The 24,877-nt window shown below is 50.0% G+C and overlaps 5 protein-coding genes and 1 long non-coding RNA gene across 9 annotated transcripts; 1 reads left to right on the top strand and 5 right to left on the bottom strand.

The window, feature by feature from the left end:
* Positions 1-252: 252 nt before the first annotated feature.
* Positions 253-2,721, bottom strand: LOC4326066 (amino-acid permease BAT1 homolog). Its single transcript, XM_015786327.3, has 8 exons — positions 2,475-2,721; positions 2,095-2,355; positions 1,990-2,008; positions 1,661-1,880; positions 1,399-1,580; positions 1,017-1,306; positions 795-924; positions 253-704 (listed from the first exon to the last, which is right to left on the bottom strand). Exons 1-8 carry the CDS (start codon positions 2,579-2,581, stop codon positions 348-350), a joined length of 1,566 nt encoding a protein of 521 aa, XP_015641813.1. The 5' UTR covers positions 2,582-2,721; the 3' UTR covers positions 253-347.
* A 396-nt stretch (positions 2,722-3,117) lies between these two features.
* LOC4325822 (amino-acid permease BAT1 homolog) lies at positions 3,118-5,896 on the bottom strand. Of its 2 annotated transcripts, XM_026022470.2 has the most exons (8): positions 5,648-5,896; positions 5,267-5,527; positions 4,994-5,012; positions 4,657-4,876; positions 4,355-4,536; positions 3,958-4,247; positions 3,727-3,856; positions 3,118-3,628 (listed from the first exon to the last, which is right to left on the bottom strand). In XM_026022470.2, exons 1-8 carry the CDS (start codon positions 5,758-5,760, stop codon positions 3,269-3,271), a joined length of 1,575 nt encoding a protein of 524 aa, XP_025878255.1. In that variant the 5' UTR covers positions 5,761-5,896; the 3' UTR covers positions 3,118-3,268. The 2 variants fall into 2 exon arrangements, with proteins under 2 accessions (XP_025878255.1, XP_066162884.1); XM_066306787.1 differs by lacking the exon at positions 4,994-5,012 and having other exon boundaries at positions 5,254-5,527.
* Positions 5,897-6,113: 217 nt separating this feature from the next.
* LOC4325823 (amino-acid permease BAT1 homolog) lies at positions 6,114-10,624 on the bottom strand. Of its 2 annotated transcripts, none has more exons than XM_015786298.3 (8): positions 10,339-10,624; positions 9,977-10,237; positions 9,679-9,697; positions 7,711-7,930; positions 7,434-7,615; positions 7,053-7,342; positions 6,822-6,951; positions 6,114-6,734 (listed from the first exon to the last, which is right to left on the bottom strand). In XM_015786298.3, exons 1-8 carry the CDS (start codon positions 10,455-10,457, stop codon positions 6,378-6,380), a joined length of 1,578 nt encoding a protein of 525 aa, XP_015641784.1. In that variant the 5' UTR covers positions 10,458-10,624; the 3' UTR covers positions 6,114-6,377. The 2 variants fall into 2 exon arrangements, with proteins under 2 accessions (XP_015641784.1, XP_015641791.1); XM_015786305.3 differs by having other exon boundaries at positions 6,822-6,964.
* Positions 10,625-13,404: 2,780 nt separating this feature from the next.
* Positions 13,405-14,334, top strand: LOC112937627 (uncharacterized). 2 transcript variants are annotated; one of them, XR_010738814.1, is made up of 4 exons: positions 13,405-13,546; positions 13,796-13,860; positions 13,943-14,031; positions 14,146-14,334. It is a non-coding gene; the product is annotated as an uncharacterized lncRNA (long non-coding RNA). The 2 variants fall into 2 exon arrangements; XR_010738815.1 differs by having other exon boundaries at positions 14,275-14,334.
* A 910-nt stretch (positions 14,335-15,244) lies between these two features.
* LOC4325824 (amino-acid permease BAT1 homolog) lies at positions 15,245-17,861 on the bottom strand. The gene is made up of 7 exons (XM_015786354.3): positions 17,716-17,861; positions 17,350-17,610; positions 17,225-17,243; positions 16,578-16,797; positions 16,275-16,456; positions 15,754-16,173; positions 15,245-15,675 (listed from the first exon to the last, which is right to left on the bottom strand). The coding sequence occupies exons 1-7, from the start codon at positions 17,817-17,819 to the stop codon at positions 15,328-15,330; spliced, it is 1,554 nt and encodes a 517-aa protein (XP_015641840.1). The 5' UTR covers positions 17,820-17,861; the 3' UTR covers positions 15,245-15,327.
* A 3,980-nt stretch (positions 17,862-21,841) lies between these two features.
* On the bottom strand, positions 21,842-24,633 carry LOC9268868 (amino-acid permease BAT1 homolog). Its single transcript, XM_026022471.2, has 7 exons — positions 24,442-24,633; positions 24,064-24,324; positions 23,945-23,963; positions 23,241-23,460; positions 22,961-23,142; positions 22,445-22,864; positions 21,842-22,347 (listed from the first exon to the last, which is right to left on the bottom strand). The coding sequence occupies exons 1-7, from the start codon at positions 24,543-24,545 to the stop codon at positions 21,988-21,990; spliced, it is 1,566 nt and encodes a 521-aa protein (XP_025878256.1). The 5' UTR covers positions 24,546-24,633; the 3' UTR covers positions 21,842-21,987.
* Positions 24,634-24,877: the final 244 nt, after the last annotated feature.

Below are 24,877 nucleotides of genomic sequence, written 5' to 3' on the forward strand. Positions count from 1 at the left end.
GATTTCGAGTTTATTTTCTAGATTCTACAACTACAACTTTTCAAAATATATGTGAAAATCTAAATTGTTTGATGGAGTTTCTGGCAGCTGAAGATTATAGCAGAAGCTACAGCTACTGAAATTTCCCTAGACAGGCCCCTCGCATCGCACGTTGCTGCGCTCTTCAACCGTTCAAAAAAGTTTTTTTTAAAAAAAACATTTTTTTCAAAATAAAAAGGATAAAAAAAGAAAACCGGAATGGTGGATAACTGCTGAACGACTACAATTGCACGTATAGATTACACAATATAAAAGTGTGGTTCCATATTTCCACTGACTCGCTGACTAACAACACGATACCATACTTGTCAACAATGCGTGTCAACATTCGTGATGGGCCCTTGGAACCAGAAGCGGGCACGTAGCACCCACGCACCAACACTGAGCAATAACACGCCGCCGACGGCCACCGGAGTGTAGTTGAATGTCTCCTTGTTGGCCACCGGGTACGCCACCGGCAGCGAGAAGAGCACCGTGACGGTGGCCACCCACACCACACCCGCCCAGCCGACGACGACCCCGTATCGCCCGAGGTGGAACGGCCCTGGCACGAACGATCTCCGAGCCGTCGTCACGCGGAAGAACACGGGCAGCGCGTACGCGATGTACATCCCCAGCGTCGCGATCGAACCCATCGCCTGGAACGCCACCTGGCTCCCCAGCGACTGCACCGGCAAAAGGCAGAGAAGGCGTCGTCATCACGCGCACTCACCGTGAATCACCGGAGCAGCAATGCGAATGCAAATGCAACTCACCGTGAGAGCCATGACGAACGCCACGGCGACGCCGAGCCAGACGACGTTGAGGGGCACCTCGTGCTTGTTCACCCGGTACCACACGCGCGACAACGGCATCGCCCCGTCTCTGGAGAAGGCGTACGCCATCCTGCACAAACAACGAGTATGTATATAGCACTTTGAGCAATTCAATCGATCATCAGGGATTCAGGGCGACGTGATGCTAGCTCTGTCACGCACCTCGAATTGCTGGTGACGCACGCGATGCCGCAGAGGAAGACGGCGACGGCGACGGCTCCCAAGCAGACGATCCCTCCAACTCCGCTGCCGTATCTCCGGTGGAAGGCGGTGTACAGAGCCTGCGCGATGGCGTAGCCGCCGGCGTCGTTGCTGGGGCTGAGCAGGTACGGGATGTCCGTCACGACAGATGTCAGAGCCAACAGGTAAATCCAACCAAACACCGTCGCGAAAAGAACCGAGGTGATGATCCCAATTGGGCCGCTCCGGTCTGCATTCTTTGTCTCCTCAACCTGCATGCATCGTCAGTTAATCACTGCCACACTACCGTCTGTCAATGCTCATTCAGATATCTGCAACCTGAGGGACAGCAGGATTAACTTACCATGTGAGCAGATGTATCGTAGCCGATAACAGAGTACTGGCTCATCAGCAAGCCCACGGCTAGGATGTAAGCCTTGTCATGGATCCCCATGCCGTTTTCCGTGTTGAGATGGGTAAACACGAACTCAATATTTGGCCTGTCCTTTGCTACTGCTGGAATCAAGATCGTCAGCACAAAGATACCTGTTGATTGTTTCAGACAGATAAATTCAGGGTTCAGAATTCAGATGCCTAGAACCGATAGAACTCACTTCATTGTGTACCTGCAGCATTCCAGATGGCTCCGACATGGCCAAACAGAGATAGCCACTCGATAGGGAGGCTGTTGATGATGCCATGCAAGATTAGGATGAAGGCATAAATCGCCAGCACGGTGTACTTGGAAGCCATGTAACCGCCGCCATTGCCTCCTCCTGTGCTAAGCAAGATGATCACTTGTAGCAGCTGCGCCAACGAGAAATCTACGCTTGCAATAGCTGCCCACTGCCACAACAATTGAAGACAAGTACAAGGCCAACGACGATGCAATTATAGTCTGCAACTGAAAAAAAACAATCCCCAAGATTATCCAAGTTGACAATGGCAAGTGTACCTGTCCCACAACGTTGAACCTGTCGAACACAAAAAAAAGACAGAATTCAAGTAGGCACCATCTCAAGGCAAGAATTGCATCTGACAATTTTGCATTAGCACGTACCAGCCAGTGACCCAGGAAGCCAAGGAAGCCCATTGTTTGCCGGCCAGCTTGGCGCTCCAGTAGTATAGCCCGCCGGAAGTCGGGTACGCCGAGCAGATCTCGGCCATGGACAGGGCGACGCAGCAGTTGAACACCGCCACCACCAACCATCCCAACGTCATGGACACCGGCCCGCCGTACCGCAGCCCGGTGTTGTACGTCGTCGTCACCCCCATCATCACGGAGATGTTGGCGAAGGAGAAGGCAAAGTTGGACAGTGCCCTGTACGCAGATTAGTTGTGAAAAGAGTCTTGTGACTGGAAGATCCAAAATGCATGCTTAATTGCTAATCAAGAACTAGTCTGAACAAATTAAACACAAGCAAGCATATGCGTCTATACGAGAGGCCACGCTTGAGCTCCTGCTTGTAGCCGAGCTGGTGAAGCCGGAGACTGTCCGGATCGACTTGATCGCCGGCGGCCACCGCCAATTGGACGGAGCGAGACATGGCCTGGATCTCTAGATCCTCTACCTTGGGAAGAAGCTTTCACCTCTGTTGCTCACTAGTCGCGCTATGCTGCAGTTTACATGCTCAGACAGCTCAGTGTAACTAGTCAAGTTTCCGAAAGAGAATAGTCCAAGTATCTGTCATGTATGATTCGCGAGTCAACAAAATGGTTGGAAATTTTGTACCACTGATTCACTGATCTGCCCATGTCACGATTTCCTTTCGTATTACACGCCAATGTTGACTCAGAAAATATAGGATATATATACGTCACGTTAGTACTACTTCTAATCACGGTTCATGTTAAACTATGCTTGAATGGGTGCATGCATGCTTTTTTTTCAGTACAGTTTTTGTCCCCACGCCTGTCCTTTTCTAATAAAATCAGCCGGATCTTAGACCGTTGAAGTTTTCAAATTTGCATCCAATAAAAATGTGAATCCAATGAAGGTTATGTTTGGCAAGAGCTAGAGTCAGCCAAAACGTTTTAATTTCATCTAAAATGTGAGTGAAGCTGGTGGAACATTCTCACAAAATGAATTAGAGATATACTTTAGACCCAGAATGGTAAATTTAAGAGTTGAGACTCTAACAAATACTAAGCCCTAAAGAACGACCTCTTATTGGGCCCACTTATGGGCCTCCAAGCAAGGCTACACATCAGCGGGCCCATACTTTTCTAGGCCGTCAAATCGGGCCGTCACTAGTGTTGGTAATGGGCCCTTGGAACCAGAACCGAGCATGGAGCACCCACGCGCCGACGCTGAGCAGCAACACGCCGCCGACGGCCACCGGAGTGTAGTTGAACGTCTCCTTATTGGCGACCGGGTACGCCACCGGCAGCGAGAAGAGCACCGTGACGGTGGCCACCCACACCACACCCACCCAGCCGACGAGAACCCCGTACTTTCCGAGGTTGAACGGCCCTGGCACGAACGATCTCCGCGCCGTCGTCACGCGGAAAAACACAGGCAGCGCGTACGCGATGTACATCCCCAGCGTCGCGATCGAGCCCAACGCCTGGAACGCCACCTGGCTCCCCAGCGACTGCCAAAAAAACAACAAAATTAGCGCACCGTGTCAGAGCAGCGCACGCAGGAGGAACAGAAGCAGCAACGCGTGCAACTCGGAATATAATAATTCACCGTGAGAGCCATGAAGAAGGCCACGGCGACGGCGAGCCAGACGACGTTGAGAGGCACCTCGTGCTTGTTCACCCTGTACCACACGCGCGACAACGGCATCGCGCCATCCCTGGAGAAAGCATACGCCATCCTACAGAAACCCGACATGTAAATCACCAACTCGACACGATGATTCGATGAACAGCTAGCTGTGGAATCATCAGATCGATCGACGCGATGTGAGCCCGTCACCTTGAGTTGCTGGTGACGCACGCGATGCCGCAGAGGAAGATGGCGACGGCGACAGCTCCCAGGCAGGCGATCCCGCCAGCGCCGCTGCCGAACCTCCGGTGGAAGGCGGTGTACAGAGCTTGCGCGATGGCGTAGCCGCCGGCGTCGTTGCCGGGGCTGAGCAGGTACGGGATGTCCGTCACGGCAGTCGTCAGAGCCAACAGGTAGATCCACCCGAACACCGTCGCGCAAACAACCGACGTGATGATCCCAATTGGCCCGCTCCGATCTGCATTCTTTGTCTCCTCAACCTGCATACACGCATCATCAGCTCGTCACTGTGACACTGTGTTCTATCCATATTCAGTTATGCTCATTCAGATATCTGCAGCCTGACAGGAGTAGAGGACTCGTTTACCATGTGAGCGGATGTATCGTAGCCGAGCACGGAGTACTGGCTCATCAGCAATCCCACGGCTAGGATGTAAGCCTTGCTATGGATCCCCATGCCGTTGTCCGTGTTGAGATGGGTAAACACGAACTCAACACTTGGCCTGTCCTTTGCTACTGCCGGGATCAGGATCACCAGAACAAAGACACCTATCATTGTTGATTGTTCAGACAGATAAATTTCGTTCAGGGTTCAATATTCAGACTTCAGATGCCAAGAACCACAATTCATAAGGACTGGTGATTATTGCCTCCATGTGTACCATGCACCTGCAGCATTCCAGATGGCCCCGATTTGGCCAAACAGAGATAGCCACTGGATAGGGAGGCTGTTGATGACGCCATGAAGGATTAGGATGACGGCGCAAATCACCAACACGACATACTTTGAAGCCATGTAGCCGCCGCCATTGGCTCCTCCCGTGCTAAGCAAGATGATCACCTGTAGCAGCTGCGCCAGCGAGAAGTCTACGCTCGCAATAGCTGCCCACTGCCACAACAGTTGAAGACAAGGACAGGGCAACAATGCAAATTTTTTTCTCGAAAAATGAAGTTATAAGCTGGAGCTAAAAACAGTATCTAGATCCACCAGACAATGGTAGTATACCTGTCCAACGATATTGAACCTGTCGAACACACAACACAATAACAAATTCAGGCTCGCAAATTAAGTTGAACAACAGCATACATGCATAATCCACAGCAACAAATATTCAAAATAGTAATGATCAAACATAATCTTCAAGAAGGCACCATCTCAAGACAACAATTTTTTTTCAAGGATATCAAGAAAACAATTGCACCTAACCATTTTGGATTAGTTCCAGTGCATAAAGACAGGGGAAATTGATGCAGACTAGCTCATACATGTCTCACGTACCAGCCAGTGACCCAAGAAGCCAGGGACGCCCATTCCTTGCCGGCCAGCTTGGCGCTCCAGTAGTAGAGGCCACCGGAGGTCGGGTACGCCGAGCAAATCTCGGCCATGGACAGGGCGACGCAGCCGTTGAACAGCGCCACCACCAGCCACCCCAGCGTCATCGACACCGGCCCGCCGTAGCGCAGCCCCGTGTTGTAGGTCGCCGTGACGCCCGTCAGCACCGAGATGTTGGCGAACGAGAAGGCGAAATTCGACAGGGTCCTGTGTGTATATATATCCAGATGAATCGATCAAGATGGTCTTAGTTTTGAAAAGAATGAACTAATTAGCACGGTGAATGCATGCTAAGTCTGAATAAACTGAAACTTGTTGTGTGCATACGAGAGGCCACGCTTGAGCTCCTGCTTGTAGCCGAGCTGGAGAAGCCGGAGGCTGTCCGGGTCGTCGGCGGCCTGATCGCCGGCGGCCATCGCTAATTGGACGGAGCGAGACATGGCCGTGGATCAGTTCTCTATCTCCTGTAGGCTGTTTCCTGGGAGGCTAGCTATTTTTGACGCTATCACCTCCATAGCTCACTAATCCTGCAGAGTATAGTTTACATGCTCGCTGTACTAGTCAACTTCCCAAAAAAGAAATGTCCAAGTACGTACCTCTCTCTTATATATAATTCATAATCAACGAAATGGTTGGAAATTTTGTATACCACTGATGATTGATTGATACGCTTATGTCACGATTTTCCTGTAGTATTGCCAACTACCGTTGACTAACTGAAGGATAAGATGCAATATATCGCTGTATACCTTATGCGTTCCAAAAAAAAAACTGTATACCTTAGGACTTTTGGTTCATGTTTAAACTATGCTTGAATTATTGCACGCATGCTGCTTTTTTAGTATAGTTCTGTACCTCATGCCTGTCTTTTTCTAACATAATCAGCCGAATCGTAGACCGTTGAATTTCCATCCAAGGACATGGGAATACGAATCAAAATAAAGAACGGCCTCTTACTGGGCCGCCCAACAAGGCTACATGTACGTGGGCTTCCTTGTCAGCCGTAGAACTCCATGGGCCGTAGCACACATGCATCGGCCCATACAGTTATGGGCCGTCACAGCGGGCCGTCATTAGTGTTAGTAATGGGCCCTTGGAACCAGAAGCGGGCACGGAGAGCCCACGCGCCGACGGTGAGCAGCAGCACGCCGCCGACGGCCACCGGCGTGTAGTTGAACGTCTCCTCCGCCACCGGGTACGCCACCGGCAGCGAGAAGAGCACGGTGACGGCGGCCACCCAGAGCACGGCGGCCCAGCCGACGACGATCCCGTACTTGCCAAGGTGAAACGGCCCCGGAACGAAGGATCCCCTCGCCGTCGTCACCCGGAAGAAGATCGGCAGCGCGTAGGAGATGCAGAGCCCTATCGTCGCGATGGACACCATTGCTTGGAATGCCACCTGGCTTCCCAGCGACTGTCATAAAAATAAAGCATAATTCTGGTTATTCTGAACTGAGAATCAAGCATGAAAATTAATCAGCAGTGGTACGAATTAACTCACTGTCAGAGCCATGATGAACGCCACCACCACAGAGAGCCATACGGCGTTTATAGGCACCTCTTGCTTGTTCACTCGGTGCCAGACTTTCGAGAACGGCATTGCTCCGTCCCTGGAGAACGCATACGCCATCCTGCATGCAGTGGCTAATTAACCTAGGAAATTATCAACATGTACGTAGCTAATTAAGCTAAGCTAAATTCCTGAACACGTCAGCTGATCGATCGATCTGACCTCGAGTTGCTAGTGATGCAGGCGAGGCCGCAGAGGAAGACGGCGACAGCGACGACTCCCAAGCAGAGGATCCCTCCCAGGCCGCTGCCGTATCTCCGGTGGAAAGTGGTGTAGAAAGCTTGAGCAACCGCGTTGCCGCCGGCGTCGTTGTCGGGGCTCAACAGGTAGGGAATGTCCGTCACCGCCGACGTGAGTGACACTATGTAGATCCACCCGAACACGGTCGAGAGAGCAACCGAGGTTACGATCCCGATCGGGCCACTCCAATCTGCATTCTTCGTTTCCTCTGTCTGATGCATAGAATGATATACTGTCAGAGTGTCAGTAGTATTTGCAGTTTAGATATGGACTACTGTGTCTAGGGGCGAAATCGCAACGTACCATATGAGCAGATGTGTCGTAGCCGGCCATCGCGTACTGGCTCATCAACAACCCGATGAGTAAAATGTAAGCCTTGTCGCGTATCCCCATGCCGTTTTCTGTGTTGAAGTGAGTGAAAATGAACTCAACGCTCGCCCTTTCCGTGGCGACAGCCGGGATCAAGGCCACCAGCACAAAGACACCTAGCAAACGAAGAACAATAGAGTGATGATGGAATCGATGGTGACTTAATAAGGAGATCGATTGCAAGAGGAGGAAAAAAAAATAATTTCATTACCTGCCGCATTCCAAAAAGCTCCAAGCTGGCCGAACCAAGAGAGGCACTGGATCGGGAGGCTGTTGATAGCGCCGTGGATGACGAGCATGGCGCCGTAGATGGCGAGCACGACGTAGTTGGAGGCCATGTAGCCACCGCCGTTGGCTCCACCGGTGCTGAGCAAGACGATCACCTGGACCAACTGCGCCAACGCGAAGTCCACGCTCGTGGTAGCGGCCCACTATGTCATCAAGAGATCCATATAGCGTCAGCCCACTGTTAGGCTTTTCTGTACGGAATAAGTTCACATTGAGTCCCTCTATTTGTCACTCAGTCCGATTTTCGTTCTTGACCGCAAAACCGGGTATGACCCATCCCCCAACTTACAAAAACCGTGTAGACGAGGTCCCTCAGCGGTTTTGAAGGTGATTTTGGCTGATGTGGCGACTACGTGGCTTGTTTGACTAGATATTCGTCCCACGTGGCATTGACGTGGCGCTTACGTGGCAATTATATCTCGAAAAAATAATAAAAAACATGGGACCCGCATGTCAGCTAAAAATAATAATTTTAAAATGGTGGCCCACATGTCAGCTACTCCTCCCTTCTTCCCCCTCCCTTCTCTCTCATATTCATCGTCCTCTCTTCTTCATGTGCGCAGGGGGAAGGAGGCGAGGCGGGGCGACGCATCCCCCACACCGACACCACCCCCAGCGCGCCGCCACCGCCGGCATCTTCGTCTTCCTCCTCGCCGCCGCTGCTGCCGCCAGCATCTTCGTCTTCCTCCTCGCCGCCGCCGCGGCAATCGCGGCAAGCAGGCCGGCGACGACGACGTGGAGATGGCCGAGGGGAGGAACAACAAGGTCGCCGACGGCGGCAGCGCCGATGACTCGACGACCAGCGGCAAGGCGGACACCAAGGTGTAGCTCTGGCGTCTCAGTCAATCCATGAGCGATCGAGTAGCTCAGTAGCATGCAATCGGCTAAGATTTCCTGCATGTGTTCTAGTACTACAAGTAATAATATTAGCTAGCCTAAAAGGCTAAAACACATAACGTGCATAAAAGGAAAGTACTATCCTAACTGAATAAAACAGCTTTTGCAGGCACAAGTTTAACATAATATGTCTGCTTTGATCTTTATTTGGAAGTTGTAATTAACCATGTTTGTAATAACGAGATAATTAAACGAGAGTATCCATGTGTCAAGAGGTCAAGCGTGACCTCTCCCACACCGTCCATGGCTTCCCCGCCGATGAGCACCACGTCCGGGAGGTGATTGCGCTCACGCTCCACTCCCGCGCCTGCGTCGCGTCGCTGTCACGCTGCCTGGGCGTCACGCTCAAGATGCTGGTGCTCGTCCACCGCCTCCTCGCCGACGGCGACCCGGCGTTCGAGCAGGAGGTGTTCTACGCCATGCGCCGGGGCACCCGCTCCGTCCACCCCCGCCCCCCCAGCGCCGCCACGCCGTCGCCCGCTCCAGCCAGCCTCCTCGTCGCTCGGCCGCCGTGCGCCGTTCCAGCCGGCCTCCTCGTCGCTCCGCCGCCCATGAGCGGGAGAGAGACAAGAGGGAGAGAGAGGGGACAGAGAGAAGAGGTTGTGAGGATGACGTGTGGGTCCACATGGGCCCACCTTTTTTATTAATTTGTGTGTGCAACTGACATGTGGGCCCCATAAGTTTTATTATTTTTTTGGGATCTAATTGCCCCATCAGCGCCACGTCAATAACACGTTGGACAAAAATCTAGTCAAAAGAAGCCACGTCGGTGCCACCTCAGCCAAAACCAGAGTCAAATACTGCCGAGGGAATTTAAACGGTTTCGTAAGTTAGGGGATCCGTCGTACCCGGTTTTGTGATTAAGGGACGAAAATCGGACTGGGCAACAAATAAAGGGACCCAAAGTGAACTTATTCCTTTCTGTACTCATGGCCCAATAAAAAGGCCCATCAATTAGCGAGAAGCCCGGGCCCAGAAATCCGAATGTACCTACCTGTCCCGTGATGTTAAACCTGCAAAGCAGAACACAAGGAATGAAAAACAGAACAAGAGATAAAGGTCTTTCTCTCTTTTTTTCTTTTTGAGAAAATAAAGGTCTCTTTTGGAATGTGCGAGTTTTACAAGATTTTTATATACGATCGATCAATTTCCGCGAAAATCCTATAAAAATATCCTATTTTAAACGAAGCCTAAAAGATGCTGGAGTATGAAATTTTTGCAAGGCTTTCCTCATTTCTTGGAACGAGAAGTTCATGAGAGACGGACAATTCACAATACATACACGTACTCACCAGCCAGTGATCCAAGAAGCAAAGGGAGCCCAGTCGTTGCCGGCGAGCTTGGCACTCCAGTAGTAGAGGCCACCGGAGGTCGGGTAGGCGGAGCAGATCTCGGCCATGGACAGGGCCATGCAGCCGTTGAAGGCGGACACGACGAGCCACCCGAGCGTCATGGACACCGGCCCGCCGTAGCGGAGCCCCGTGCTGTACGTCGTCGTCACACCGGCCATCACGGAGATGATGGAGAAGGAGAAGGCGAAGTTGGAGAGAACACTAGCTCACGAAGGCCAAAAACAATTAACCAAAGATGCCAATGAACAGTAGTAGTTTGCGAGGCTTCGCATGGTAAATTCATAAGATAAGCTGCTCCTTACGAGAGGCCGCGCTTCAGCTCTTGCTTGTAGCCGAGCTGCCGCAGCCGAATTTTATCTCGATCGCCATCGCCGGCCGGATCGGCGGGCACGGCCACCTCGACGGAGCGAGAGAGCGCCATCTGTATCGTGCTTCCTTTGCAGTAGATTTGCAAAAACTTTACAGGCTCAGTGCATGGTACTAGTGTCTGGTTTAGGCAGTAGCTTCTCTACGATGGAAGAATCAAGATGTGGATGGGGATATTATTTGATTGGGTAGGATAGTAGCAAAATTTAACCGTCGCCTTTCATTTCCGGACAATAATGCAAATTGCTTTGATATTTTTGGATTGTTTCAGCTTGTGCATTAATTGGTCTTCAGCTCTTCGATGTATACCGGATCCCTCGCTGTCTCTGATCGATCTGTTTGTTCACACCTGTGTGGCGGGCGCGGAGGAAAAACTCCGAGGAAAAGCCCATGAAATTGATGAGTCCTCGGCCTATTAGGCCCAATAAACACCACAAGAATATCTTGGGGAAAAAGTACACCCAAGGTCCCTCAACTTGTCATCGGGTTACAAAAACATCCCCAAACCACAAAACCAGATATACAACGTCTCTCAACTTACAAAACCGTTCGTTTTGGGTTCTTCAGTGGTTTTTAACCCTGGTTTTATCCAACGTGACGGCTGAGTCAGCGTAGGACCCACATATCAGGGTGCCACGTCATCATCTCTTTCCTCTCCTTTCCCTTCCTCCCCTCCCCCCCGGGTATTTAACTATTTGCCACTTTTAGATTTGTCAATTAACTATTTGTCACGTCTATCTCAATGACATATGGGTCCACATATGTCTATAACATATGGATCCAGTTAGTTTCCACATCTAAAAGTGGTATATAATTCAGTATCTCCCCCCCCCCCCCCTCCCCCTCACTTTTCTGCTCTCGCAGGGTCGGGAGGAGGTCGCCGGTGACGTGGGAGAAGGGGAGGGCGGCGGCAGCGGCGGACTCTGGTGTCTACGCCACCGAGCGCCACCGTCGCTCTTCTCCTCTGCCGGCCACCGGCTCTGTAGCATGATGAAGGGGAAGGGCATCCTCAAGCCGAGGCGCCTAGGATGCGGCAGCAAGGACGGCGACAAGGGTTGTGCAGCGGCCTCCTAGGATTCGGTGGAGATAGCGTGGCGGCGGTGGACCAACGGAGGCCGCGCCACAGGCAGAGCGGGGTGGAGGCGGTCCAGGTGGCCAGCTGCGTGTTCCCGCCTTCCCTCCGCAGCGCTGGCTTCACGCACTGCAGGAGGAGCGCCACGTCCAAGTTGCCCTCGCCTGCAATTCCCCCGGCCCCCGCAGAGACTAGGAGGCAGCAAATCATGAGACGCATCATCGATCTCATCTGCTTGCTTGAATTGCGTTGGGGCAGAGCATGTGAACACACTGGACTGGAGCAGTGGAGTGAAAGAGTGTGCAAGTGAATCGAGTGAGAACCACTCTTAATACTCAAGGGAGGGAAGTGATGACTGATTGACTGCTCCCTCTACTGCTGCTCGTTCGTTCCGCCGACGATGGATCTGCAGCGCCTCGATCCAGGGCAGCCGCCCCGGCTGCTTCGACCTTACGAGCAACTTTTTGGAGCGCCGCGTCGTTGGCCATCACCCACATCTGTCTCTCTCTGGAATGGCGCTCTCCACGTCGTCGGTGAGGGCGGCGACGCGCCGACGACACACCGCTCGGTGCCCGCGGGCCTCCTCCGCTCCCAACCTCATCTACTCCCGCGTAGTGGCCGAGATCCAAGAGCGGCACCGGCGCGCCTCCGCCTCCAGATGGTCGACGTCGACCGCCGCCCGCCGTCTCTGTTGCCTCTGCATACACGGCTGCCCCCACCACCCCGCACATCCTTGCTCACCTCACCACCGTCGGGGTCCACGACAGTGAGCTCAGGGACCGCTTCCACGTCGGCGTCGGCGTCCAACGGCCGCGGCGATGACAGCGGCAGGCGACCCTCGGCCGGCCGTGTGCCACCGGTCTCCCCCTGCCGCCGCCCGTCTTCGCCCAGCGACCTCCTCCGACCCGTCGGCAGCCAGCACAGAGGAGAAATGTGTGTGAGAGAGAGAGAGAGAGGAGGAAGTTAGATAGAGGAGGGGATGACATGGCATACTGATATGTGGGGCTCACGCTGACTTAGCCGCCACGTCGGATAAAACCGGGGTTAAAATCACCGAATGACTTAAATTAAACGATTTTATAAGTTGAGGGACACTGGATATCTGGTTTTACCGTTGGGGGATGATTTTGTAACTCGATGACAAGTTGAGGGACCTTGGGTGTACCTTTTCCTATCGTGGGTCCCCGTCGCAAACATCGTAAGACAGGTGCATCCGCATCGATCTGGACCACGCAGTTTACATCCGACGGCTCAAGCGAATCCCATGATAGGATTAGGGAAAAAGTACACCGAAGGTCCCTCAACTTGTCATCGAGTTATAAAATCGTCCCCCAACCACAAAACCAGATATCGGACGTCCCTCAACTAATAACCGTTCACTATAGATCCTCCGGTGGTTTTGACCCCGATTTTATCTGACGTGGCTGTTGAGTCAGCGTGGAACCCACGTGAGTCCCACATGTCATAATGCCAGGTCATCTCTCTCCCCCTCTTCTCTCCCTTCCTCATCTCTCACTTCTCTCCAATTTGATGGCGACGCGGGCGACGCGGCTGCAGTGATGGCGGCGGCGGGCGACGGGAGGAGCTGCGGGCGGAGCGGGCGGCGGCGGGCGACGGGAGGAGCTGCGGGCGGGCGGCGGGGGGAGGAGCAGCGCGCGGCGGGCGGAGTGGGCGGGCGGCGGGCGGAGCGGCTGCGGCAGATGCACCCGCAGCACGGGCCTGCCGGAGGACCAGGCGACGGTGCGGGGAGCGGCCGGCCGGCGGAGCAGACGGGGCGCGGGCGTGCAGCAGATGACCGGGCGTGCGGCAGACGGCGGAGGTTGGCGTCGGCGTGGGCGAAGCGAATGACCGGGTGGGACTCGCGGGCGGCGATGTCGACGCCGCGGAGGTGGACGCGACGCGGTCGGGGTAGGCCCAGTGGTCGAGACGGTAGAAGAAGAGCGGCATGGGGTGGCGGGAGCAATGGCGCTGGTGCCTGGTGGTCGCGGTGGAAGGCGTCCGTGGCGATGAGGTCGTGCAGACGCCGCTGCAGCAGGCCACCTCGGCGGCCTGCTTGCAATCAAAATAACAAAGTATTACCGTTTGTTATGGACAAAAGCATGAAATTTTATTCAGAATAGCTCATGATTGTAATGTTACCACATTCTGTTCACTCATAGCACAAATTGACTCTGCAGTGCACACTTACTAACAAAATACAGTAGGCAATTTCATTGATTTTATCCATGCAGTTTGCATTGTTTTTTTATCAACAACATCTGTTTGGTTCTGCTTTTATTTTGAACATTAACAGGCTAACTCTAACTCATATACAATGTCAGGCCATGGTGGCAGCGATGGTCTACATGGTGATGTGCCTTCACTAGATTATGTTGTAGAAGATACAGTAAGTCTGAATATAAGCAAGCAGTCTTGCAATTATTCCTTCATTCAGTTACTTATGAAATATATTATTATCTTCAAACAAGATGTACTTCTTGGTAAAATTGTGCTTGAGAATCCAGGGGTCCTCTGTTTTCTTCTTGGTCACTCCACTGGGGGAGCTGTTGTTTTGAAGGTATGCCTTGTAACAATAAGTAGTTTTTCTCTGCTCTATTTAGGCGAGGTTTAGAAACTGACCCTACTCCTTTGGGCCTGTGAATAATGGATAATTGGATATCCTGACGGGCAGAGCAATGGTGCAAAGCATTAACAAAATAGCCTGGTTGAAAACTTGAAATGGTTTGGCTGCAGATATGTTCATTTTACATGCTTCATATTCTTCTTTCCCTTGTGCTTGTCAGTAGCTGGTATTTTCCAGGCATCATTGTTCCCTCATATCAGAGCAAAACTGGAAGGCATCATCCTAACTTCACCAGCGCTGCAGCGGGCGACCTCGGCGGCTGGCCGTTTGCCGCCACAGCCTGGTTGCCTCCGTTCGCCGCCGCAGCCTGGTCGACTCCGTTCGCCGCCGGCTCCTGGTCGCCATGCTCCTCAACGGCGCGAGGATCATCGACGGCTGCTACATGGCGAGACGCGGCCCCGCCGCCATCGGCATCCCCCCGTCGAGCGGCGCGCGATGGAGGAAGCCGTCGCCGGCGACTCTGCTCAGCGGAAAGAGGAGAAGAAGAAGGCCGCCACAGCGGCGGCAACGAGGATGCGGGCGGAGGGCGCGACGCCGGCCGCCGGACCTCCTCCTCTCACCTCCCTCCCGGCTGCGCGCGGTGGAGAAAGCCGCCGCTGGCGACTCCGCCTAGCGGAAAGAAGCGAAGAAGAAGGACGCCGGCCGCCGGACCTCTGCCTCCCCGCCCCCGCGGGGGCCTCCTCCCCAGTCCCCACCCGTCGGCCACCCTGCCGCCTGGCCAGATGAGCACAGCGAGAGAAAGAAGAGGCGAAATAAGAGAGAAGTGATGAGGTGGCATCTGACACGTGGGTCTGCTGACTCAACCGTCACGTCACATAAAACCAACCACCGAAGTAAACGGTTTTGTTAAGTTGAGGGATGTGATATATCTTGTCAGAGGACGTTTCTGTAACTCGACGACAAGTTGAGGGACCTTCAGTGTACTTTATCCTAGGATTAGCGACTCATTTCACGGTGGCCCAAAGTCAAGCTGTTAAACCAATCCGGCCCATGTTGACCGCTCATATTCCGTAACGGGCCAAATGCAAGCCCACTTTTTACCTGGGCTTGGTAGGAAAGCCACCTACACAGCCCCTTTCGTTGGGCTTATATCGGTCCAAAAGGAACACAAATTTTGAGTTTAACGGATCGGTACGGATCCAATTCGTGGTCAAACCCAAATACGCTTCAAATTGAAATTTATCAAATCAGGGTACGCGCGTTCAAATTTACAAAAATTCAGGGTACGTTTTACGCGTCAACGTTGGTGACAGGCCCTTGGAACCAGAAGCGGGCATGGAACACCCACGCGACGAGGCTGAGCAGCAGCACGCCACCGACGGCCACCGGCGTGTAGTTGAACGTCTCCTTGGCCACCGGGTACGCCACCGGCAGCGAGAAGAGCACCGTGACGGTGGCCACCCAGACCACGGCCATCCAGCCGACCATGAGCCCATATCGCCCGAGGTGAAACTGCCCCGGAACAAACGACTTCCGAGCCGTCGTCACGCGGAAAAACACCGGCAGCGCGTACGCGATGTACAGCCCCAGCGTGGTGACCGACACCATCGCCTGGAACGCCACCTGGCTCCCCAGCGACTGCCATGAGAAAACAACCAAATCAGAGCAGCTCGAGAAATTTACAGCAGCAGCAGCAGCAATGGACTTAGAATTCACCGTGAGAGCCATGACGAAGGCCACGGCGACGGAGAGCCAGACGACGTTGAGGGGCACCTCGCGGCTGTCCACGCGGTGCCACACGCGCGACAGCGGCATCGCGCCGTCCCTCGAGAACGCGTACCCCATCCTCGAGTTGCTGGTGATGCACGCGGATCCGCAGAGGAAGATGGCGACGGCGATGACACCCAGGCAGGCGAGCGCTCCGGCGCCGGTGCCGTACCTCCGGTGGAAGCTGGTGTACAGGGCCTGCGCGATGGCGTACCCGCCGGCGTCGTTGCTGGGGTTCAGGAGGTAAGGTATGTCGGTCATGATCGATGTCAGGGCAATCAGGTAGATCCACCCGAACATGGTTGATAGGCCTACGGACGTGATGATCCCCATCGGCCCACTCCAATCCGCGTTCTTCGTCTCCTCTATCTGAATGTGCAGACAAAAAGATTCAGTGATTCGTCGATCAGTTGAATGCATACGAAGAGAAAGTAGGATTGTTCAGGACATTCAACAATCAGATTTATTACCATGTGTGCAGATGTATCGTAGCCGATTACAGAGTACTGGCTCATCAGCAACCCCACAGCTAGAATGTAGGCCTTCTGGTGGATGCCCATGCCGTTTTCTGTGTTGAAATGGGTAAAGATGAACTCTGGGCTCGCCCTTTCCTTGGCAACCGATGGGATCAAGATCGTCAGCGCAAACACACCTGGATCGTGTGTTGATACAGACAAACAGAACAAAGATCAAATCACGATCAGATGATCTGATGATGTAAATGTTCAGACTGAATATCTGAAGAAACGGTCGGGACGTTGAGTCGACTGTACCTGCAACATTCCAGAAAGCTCCAAGTTGACCAAACCAGGAGAGCCAGTGTATGGGAAGGCTGTTGATGAGACCGTGCAGGATGAGGATGACAGAGTAGATGGCCAACACGACGTACTTGGACGCCATGTAGCCGCCGCCGTTGGCGCCTCCTGTGGCAAGCAAGATGATCACCTGGAGAAGCTGCGCCAGCGAGAAATCCACGCTCGTCGTGCAAGCCCACTGGGATGAGTGGAGGAGCAGTTAACGAGCGATTGGAGCGTCAGAGATTTCTGCGCTTTCTGGAAACAATTCGAGAGTGCAAAATGTACTTTTTTTATTTATTTTTAAGAAATCGTGAAGTTTGAACAACAATTAGTCCAAAGGTATATTGAGAAAAAAAAAGGAATAAAATTATATTCATATTTGAAAGCACTTTCAAAAATCATGGCTCATTAATTACTTCCTCCATTTCATATTATTAATCGTTTTGTCTATTTTCTAAGTTAAACTTTTAAATTTATAAGAATTTTAGCAACGTCTACAAATCAAATTAATCTCACTAAATGTACCATTTAATATATTTTATAATAGATTTGTTTTGTACTGAAAATACTACTATATTTTTTTATAAACTTCTACATAACTCATGGAGTTTGAATGCACGTACCTGTCCGACAATATTGAACCTGTAAAACAGAAGACAAAAGGATTAAGCGGATTCCATATTTAAAACATGTTAACGATTAAATTAAAGCATGAGAGATAAATTAAGCTAGGACGCGAAGAACACACCAGCCAGTGACCCAAGAAGCCAAGGGAGCCCATTCCTTGCCGGCCAGCTTGGCGCTCCAGTAGTAGAGGCCACCGGAGGTCGGGTAGGCGGAGCAGATCTCGGCCATGGACAGGGCGACGCAGCCGTTGAAGGCGGACACCACCAGCCAACCCAGCGTCATGGACACTGGCCCGCCGTAGCGCAGCCCCGTGCCGTACGTCGTCGTGACGCCCGTCAGCACGGAGATGATGGAGAAGGAGAAGGCGAAGTTGGAAACAAGGCTAACAAAGGATTGCAATATATGCCAAATTAACACTCACAAGCTTAATTTGGTGAAAAATGATCGCAATGAAGTGTGGTAAAAGAAGGGAAGAAGAAGCACATACGAGAGGCCACGCTTGAGCTCTTGCCTGTAGCCCAGCTGGTGCAGCCGGGCTTGGTCTGCATCGGCGCCGGCGGCGTCCATGGCCACCACGCCGGAGCGAGACATCGCCGTCGGTGTCTGCTCACTACTTTTCTCTATGATATCTCCGCGGTTGCGCTGCTCAGTAATTGAATATATATAAGCTTCCTAGATGAAGAAAGTCTTTGGTGTACAGCGAGTCAAGGGAGGGACTGGAAATCATGCTCGGATGCAGCACTCCGGCGTCTTCGCTTTCGCATGCTTCGCCATTTTTTATTACTTGCATGATTGATTGCTATCGACGTTTATCGTAGCCATCCCTTTCTTTGGTCTTGCATTTCTCCGTGCATTAAAACAGAGTAAATTGCCCTTTGCCCTTTGAACCGGGAGACGGCAGTAATATAGCTGGTTTCATTTTACTAGGTTTGCATCATATTACATTATTATTGAACACGAGGATTGTAAAATATGAGTAAAACATACTGAGCTTCTTAAATTTAGACCATATTTCACAACATGTTTTTCTTTGATTTTATGAAATTTTATAGGCTTGATGATGCATCCCGATGTTAAGTGAAATTTATTTTAAAATAACTTGGTGTAAAGTGAAAGTATAAGCAACCCCCTGCAATATTACTTTTGACATGTCGATGGTGCCACTTGCTCAAGGGCCTACATGTCAGTGATTCCTACCGCAGGAGCGGTGCCACATAGCAATTGAGTCCATGTAAAAACAAGTGAAACACGATGCAATTTACATAGTGCAAAGTACAATTTACTCTTAAGAATAATGAAGATGATGCCATCCACATGAAGAAATTTCTTGTTGGCCTTGCATTTCTCTGCACTGCATTAAACAAACAAACGATCGGGTCATATAGATCTCGGATAGTAATAGTACCCTTGATGGTCATAGAGAGTAGGTGCACGGTGCACCCAAATTAAGCATGTGTGACTGGTCTTGGCGCCAACGTAGTTGTCCATGCTAGCTGAAAGTTTGCATTCGCCCATCTCTGAAAGCCACCTTGGCAAAAGGATTGCATATCGTGTGCCGCTGCCCTGAAAGTTAAGGTCCATCGCTCGCCTTCATGTCAACAATGGTGCTGCTCCGCCCAAAGCGCCTCGGCTCATTGACAATCATCACTCATCAGTGTTGCCCTAATCGCCACCGTCCCTATCGACTATGCGTAGGGAGGAGGGGAGGTGAATGGACATTTTAGGTGTGTACTATAGGGTGCAGTGGCTATATGTAATTGTTTTTCCACAATGGTTTTTAGAGGTCTTGAATGTAATGTTTCAACTACCTTGGTCAACCAAGTGGGCACTTGAAACGCGTTTTTATCTGCTCTGGTATATTAAACCATGATTATGAATCTAAATATGTAATTTACAAGATCACGGATCTAAGTAACACTACCGTCCAAATTTAAAGACATATCGCGAATATCGCTCACAAGGAATATGAGTCATCCTTATAGATTAAGCTACTCGTCCCTTCTTTCATAAAGTTAATGCCAAAAGCTCAAACCTCATGCTTCCACGTCATCATCAATTATGAACCATTGGATGAATGCATTAGATTGCTTCTTAGACGTTGGATGGAACGCAACATAGAGCCCAACCCATCAAGCACCGGGTGAGTCTCTTCGCCTCCTTAGTGCCAAATGTAGCCCACATGAACACATTAACCCATCTCCACACTCATCTACATGTATCCGACCCATCAATCCGTATAAAAGAGCTTCATGGCCGAATGCCCATTCAGTTAACATTACAATTTGTTAACTTACGTCAGACCATTTTGCTTCTTTGTAGCTTATGCTTTGAATGCGCTACTTAAATTATCTACAAATTTTGGACAGGGTTGCTAAAAAGAATTTCTCTAAGAAAGTCATTTGTTTCTTCCTTTCTTCTTGAGATTGTACCTCCTATCTAACAAATTGATATTAACCAAGTCCCGCAGCAACGTGTGGGGCATCCTCAAGTTAATTAAGAGACAATATACATAACAGACACTACCTAATTTAAACACTACTACCTTATAGATTATGGAAACCGATATATATGTCGATCAGCTGGGAACAATAATAATCCATGGCCTTGTTTGGATCCTCCGGGCTATTAAATAGCCCTCCGAAATCTTGCTATTTAGGAATATTAAACATATATTACTGACAGAACCCATTCCATAACCCCTAGTCTATTTTGCGAGACGAATCTAACGAGTAACGAGGTATATTAATCTATGATTAGTGGATGATTATTGTAGCATCACTGTAGCAAATCGTGGATTAATATACCTCGTTAGATTCGTCTCGCAAAATAGCCTAGGGATTATGGAATGGATTTTATCATTAATCTACGTTTAATACTCATAAATAGTAAGATTCCGGATCCAAACAGGACCCATGTGGATATGCATAGGGCCGTAATTATCAGTTGATATGAATACATGGTCCGTTGGAAATAGTCCAGGTGGACGTGCATACTATATAATGATCAGTTGACCATACGATCGGTTAGGAATAATCCATGTGGATACGCGCATACTTTAATAATCAGTTTACCATACTATCTTGGAATATATAATATATACATGGATATGCATATTCCTACGTACCTTAGAGCACGCGCAAATTGTTGATCATTGAGAAAAGTTCAACATAATTTCTATACTACTACTGTACTACATGATGCCTTAGTAATTGCCACTGATTGTCTGATTAAGCACTGGCTTTTGCCAACCTGTGATGCCCATGTTCTCTTGGTTCGTTGATCTCTCCAATAACTACCGAGTCATGTGCAATGTATAGAAGATGCGTCCCTTTAGGCTGAGCAAATTAAACTTGATGATCGTTTTGTAATTTCAGCCTGAAAGACCCTCTTCTCTTCCTCCGCTCTCTTAATATGTAACTCAAAAAACTTGCCCCGCAGTGAATTTTCCCAAAAAAAAAAAACTACCGAGTTATGTCGGCGACAAGTCTATTCAATTCATCAAGCACGCATCTATCTTTTTCCTATATAGTTTATACCTATTAAAATATTAATTCCTACAAAGTAACATATACATAGAGCCACATCATCAACAATATTTTATCATTAGATTGAATTAGTATGAAGATAGTAGTTATGGCCTTATGGGATCAAGAAGTTATCTGGGGTGTGTTTGATTCTAGGAGAGAAAAAGAGAGGATTGGAAAGATACACAAAACAAGCTAAACCATTAGCGTATAATTAATTGATTATTAACTACTTAAATTTAAAAAAAAATGACTAATATGAATTTTGAAAGTAACTTTTTTTATATTTTCATAAATACATTGTTTAGCAGTTCGGGAAGTGTTTACATAACGGGTTTTTTCATCATGATAATTCTTCACTCATCTATGATTGTTCAGTTAATTGTTGAGTACTAACTATAATTTAATTTTTATATTTTTCATAGTGGGTATAAATTTATTAGCATAAGAGTGATAAATGTCAACTATCTTACTTACTAACGGATGGGTGTTATGGCTTACGAATGGCAACTACCTTTCTTTCTAACGACTTGGCTCTAATGGAGCAAACACCTAAAGTTGAAGTTATGTACACACACACATACATACATACATACATACATACATATATATATATATATATATATATATATATATATATATATATATATATATATATATATATATATACAACCGATCAAATACATATTTTTATCCATTGTTTTCTGTTTTATCATAGATAGGTTTCGCTGCAATGCGTGATGTTCTCGCTAGTTTTCCTAACTATCAATACCACATCTATAAAAGATGACAATCGATGACACAGTAAGCTACTCTTCTCAAAAACCATATCTGCTATCCTGCCTACTATTGGTAGAGACCCAATTTGGTGATGGGCCAAATAGACGGCCAACTTTTTTTGGTGGAGCAATTTTACAGTATTTGACTAGGTATCATGAGGTACTAAAATTTTAGTGTAAAATTTAGTACCTCGTAGTACCTAGGTACTAAAATGTACCAAATTTACAATTAAAAAAAGTGGTACCTCATGTATCTTCTCAAAGAATATAAAATTGCTCTTTTTGGTGGGTTCGATGGAGGAGCCACATGTGCAGCACCCTTCGTTGGGCTTATTTTGGTCTTTGTCCCCATTACAACCAACAAGATGCACATCTTTTTTCCCTCTCAAGAGAAAATTGCACAAAATTTAAGTTACTGATCCACCTGTGCTCGCTAGCTAATCCAGGGATACAAATTCAGGGTACGTTGTACGTGTCAACGTTGGTGACAGGCCCTTGGAACCAGAAGCGAGCGTGAAGCACCCACGCGACGAGGCTGAGCAGCAGCACGCCACCGACGGCCACCGGCGTGTAGTTGAACGTCTCCTTGGCCACCGGGTACGCCACCGGCAGCGAGAAGAGCACCGTGACGGTGGCCACCCACACCACACCCACCCAGCCGACGATGACCCCGTACTTGCCGAGGTGGAACGGCCCGCGCACGAACGATCTCCGCGCCGTCGTCACGCGGAAAAACACCGGCAGCGCGCACGCGATCAACAAACCCAGCGTCGCGATCGACACCATCGCCTGGAAAGCCACCTGACTCCCCAGCGACTGTGCCAAAAAAACGTACACTATATGAGACCAGCACGTACGTACGCGCGCACGAGAAATTTGCAGCAGCAGCAGCAGCAACGCGTGTGCAACTCACCGTGAGAGCCATGACGAAGGCCACGGCGACGGAGAGCCAGACGACGTTGAGGGGCACCTCGCGGCTGTCCACGCGGTGCCACACGCGCGACAGCGGCATCGCGCCGTCCCTCGAGAACGCGTACCCCATCCTCGAGTTGCTGGTGATGCACGCGGATCCGCAGAGGAAGATGGCGACGGCGATGACACCCAGGCAGGCGAGCGCTCCGGCGCCGGTGCCGTACCTCCGGTGGAAGCTGGTGTACAGGGCCTGCGCGATGGCGTACCCGCCGGCGTCGTTGCTGGGGTTCAGGAGGTAAGGTATGTCGGTCATGATCGATGTCAGGGCAATCAGGTAGATCCATCCGAACATGGTTGACAGTGCAACGGACGTGATGATCCCAATTGGCCCACTCCAATCCGCGTTCTTGGTCTCTTCTATCTGAATATTTATATGCGAGGAGAAGATTAGTGGATGAATTGTATGTATGCAACGAGAAACTAAGGATTGTTCAGCTATCAGAAAGTTCAGAATTACGATGTGTGCAGATGTATCGTAGCCGATAAGGGAGTACTGGCTCATCAGCAACCCCGCTGCGAGAATGTATGCCTTGTCGTGGATGCCCGCGCCGTTTTCTGCGTTGAAATGGGTAAAGATGAACTCAGGGCTCACCCTCTCCTTGGCAACCGCTGGAATCAAGATCGTCAGCGAAAAGGCACCTGGAATTGTTTGTTCAAACAGACAAACCGAAGAATGAGATGATGTATATATGGGATTCAACACTGAATATCTGAAAAATGGCCGGGACGAACAGCACCTGCAACGTTCCAGAAAGCTCCAAGTTGGCCAAACCAGGAGAGCCATCGTATGGGAAGGCTGTTGATGAGGCCGTGCAGGATGAGGATGGCAGAGTAGATGGCCAACACGACGTACTTGGACGCCATGTAGCCGCCGCCGTTGGCGCCTCCCGTGGCAAGCAAGATGATCACCTGGAGAAGCTGCGCCAGCGAGAAATCCACGCTCGTCGTGCAAGCCCACTGGAGGATCAGTTAACGAGCAATTGGAGTGTCAGATTTCTGCACTTTTTTCCCTCAAAAGATTTCTGCACTTTCTGAAAACAGTTCGAGAGTGTAAAATTAACTCTTCTTTTTACTAGTTATATGCATGTATGTTATAATGAATTAGACCCATATAATTAGGGATATGAGCCGCCTATACGTTAATGGGCCAGCACCATATAATTAGGGAGGGATGGTGGTTACTTTTCGTGAACAGACGCGTTATGCATATTCGGATGAGAGCATGAAAGTAGAATAATTTCGCTTTTAAAATAGTAGAGATATACGATTTAGACTTAGTGTGGACCAGTGAGAAACATATTCATACTTGTCCCACAATATTGAACCTGTAAAACGTTATGCATATTCGGATGAGAGCATGTAAGTAGAACAATTTCGCTTTTAAAATAGTAGAGATATATGATTTAGACTTGGTGTGAACCCGTGAGAAACATATTCATACCTGTCCCATAATATTGAACCTGTAAAACATAATAAGGAAATATTATTAAATTCCAAAATTTAAAACATGATAACGATTAAACCATGAGAGATAAATTAACATGTTAGCGAAGAGCACACCAGCCAGTGACCCAGGAAGCTAGGGGAGCCCATTCCTTTCCGGCAAGCTTGGCGCTCCAGTAGTATAGCCCGCCGGAAGTCGGGTACGCCGAGCAGATCTCGGCCATGGACAGGGCGACGCAGCCGTTGAACGCCGCCACCACCAGCCATCCCAACGTCATGGACACCGGCCCGCCGTAGCGCAGCCCCGTGCCGTACGTCGTCGTGACGCCGGTCAGCACGGAGATGATGGAGAAGGAGAAGGCGAAGTTGGAAACCAGGCTAACAAAGGATTCAATATGGTAAGTTTACACTCACAAGCTACGGTGAAATTTAAAATGATCGCAATATGAAATGCATGGGAAAAGAAACATAAAAAACGAAAGAAGAATCACATACGAGAGGCCACGCTTGAGCTCCTGCCGGTAGCCCAGCTGGTGCAGCCGGGCTTGGTCTGCATCGGCGCCGGCGGCGTCCATTGTCACTCCGACGGAGCGAGACATCGCTGTCGATCTCTGCTTACTACTTGCTAGTTGCTACAGTAGTACGGAGTATATAGTATCTCTGCGATTTACTACTTGTATGATCGGTGGCGTACTGGCGTTGCTCAGTACAGAATATAAGCTTCCTAGAAGAAGCAAAGTCTCTGTTTGGCGTACAACTAGTCAAGGGAGGGAGTGGAAATCATGCACGGCTGCAGCACAAACACTTTGCCATTTTTGACTTTATGATTTATATTGCTATCGACATTTATCGAAGCCATCCCATTGGTCTTGCAATTCACCGCAGTCATCCCATTGGTCTTGCAATTCACCGCAGTCTGCTGGTAAGTTTT

The sequence above is a fragment of the Oryza sativa genome, chromosome 1 (genome assembly GCF_034140825.1).
Source record: "Oryza sativa Japonica Group chromosome 1, ASM3414082v1".
Classification (NCBI taxonomy): Eukaryota; Viridiplantae; Streptophyta; class Magnoliopsida; order Poales; family Poaceae; genus Oryza; species Oryza sativa.

Excerpts from the sequence above, each read along its gene's own strand:
- LOC4326066 (XM_015786327.3), bottom strand. The coding sequence starts at position 2,581 with ATGTCTCGCTCCGTCCAATTGGCGGTGGCCGCCGGCGATCAAGTCGAT. Across the intron at positions 1,307-1,398 it reads ACGATACATCTGCTCACATG|GTTGAGGAGACAAAGAATGC; the intron begins GTAAGTTAATCC and ends CGATGCATGCAG. Across the intron at positions 705-794 it reads CGTTCGTCATGGCTCTCACG|TCGCTGGGGAGCCAGGTGGC; the intron begins GTGAGTTGCATT and ends TTGCCGGTGCAG.
- LOC4325822 (XM_026022470.2), bottom strand. The coding sequence starts at position 5,760 with ATGTCTCGCTCCGTCCAATTAGCGATGGCCGCCGGCGATCAGGCCGCC. Across the intron at positions 5,528-5,647 it reads GAGCTCAAGCGTGGCCTCTC|GACCCTGTCGAATTTCGCCT; the intron begins GTATGCACACAA and ends ATATACACACAG. Across the intron at positions 4,537-4,656 it reads GGCCATCTGGAATGCTGCAG|GTGTCTTTGTTCTGGTGATC; the intron begins GTGCATGGTACA and ends CAACAATGATAG.
- LOC4325823 (XM_015786298.3), bottom strand. The coding sequence starts at position 10,457 with ATGGCGCTCTCTCGCTCCGTCGAGGTGGCCGTGCCCGCCGATCCGGCC. Across the intron at positions 7,343-7,433 it reads ACGACACATCTGCTCATATG|ACAGAGGAAACGAAGAATGC; the intron begins GTACGTTGCGAT and ends TCTATGCATCAG. Across the intron at positions 6,735-6,821 it reads CGTTCATCATGGCTCTGACA|TCGCTGGGAAGCCAGGTGGC; the intron begins GTGAGTTAATTC and ends TTTTTATGACAG.
- LOC4325824 (XM_015786354.3), bottom strand. The coding sequence starts at position 17,819 with ATGTCTCGCTCCGGCGTGGTGGCCATGGACGCCGCCGGCGCCGATGCA. Across the intron at positions 17,611-17,715 it reads GAGCTCAAGCGTGGCCTCTC|CCTTGTTTCCAACTTCGCCT; the intron begins GTATGTGCTTCT and ends ATCCTTTGTTAG. Across the intron at positions 16,457-16,577 it reads AGCTTTCTGGAATGTTGCAG|GTGTGTTTGCGCTGACGATC; the intron begins GTACAGTCGACT and ends CACACGATCCAG.
- LOC9268868 (XM_026022471.2), bottom strand. The coding sequence starts at position 24,545 with ATGTCTCGCTCCGTCGGAGTGACAATGGACGCCGCCGGCGCCGATGCA. Across the intron at positions 24,325-24,441 it reads GAGCTCAAGCGTGGCCTCTC|CCTGGTTTCCAACTTCGCCT; the intron begins GTATGTGATTCT and ends ATCCTTTGTTAG. Across the intron at positions 22,865-22,960 it reads ACGATACATCTGCACACATC|ATAGAAGAGACCAAGAACGC; the intron begins GTAATTCTGAAC and ends ATAAATATTCAG.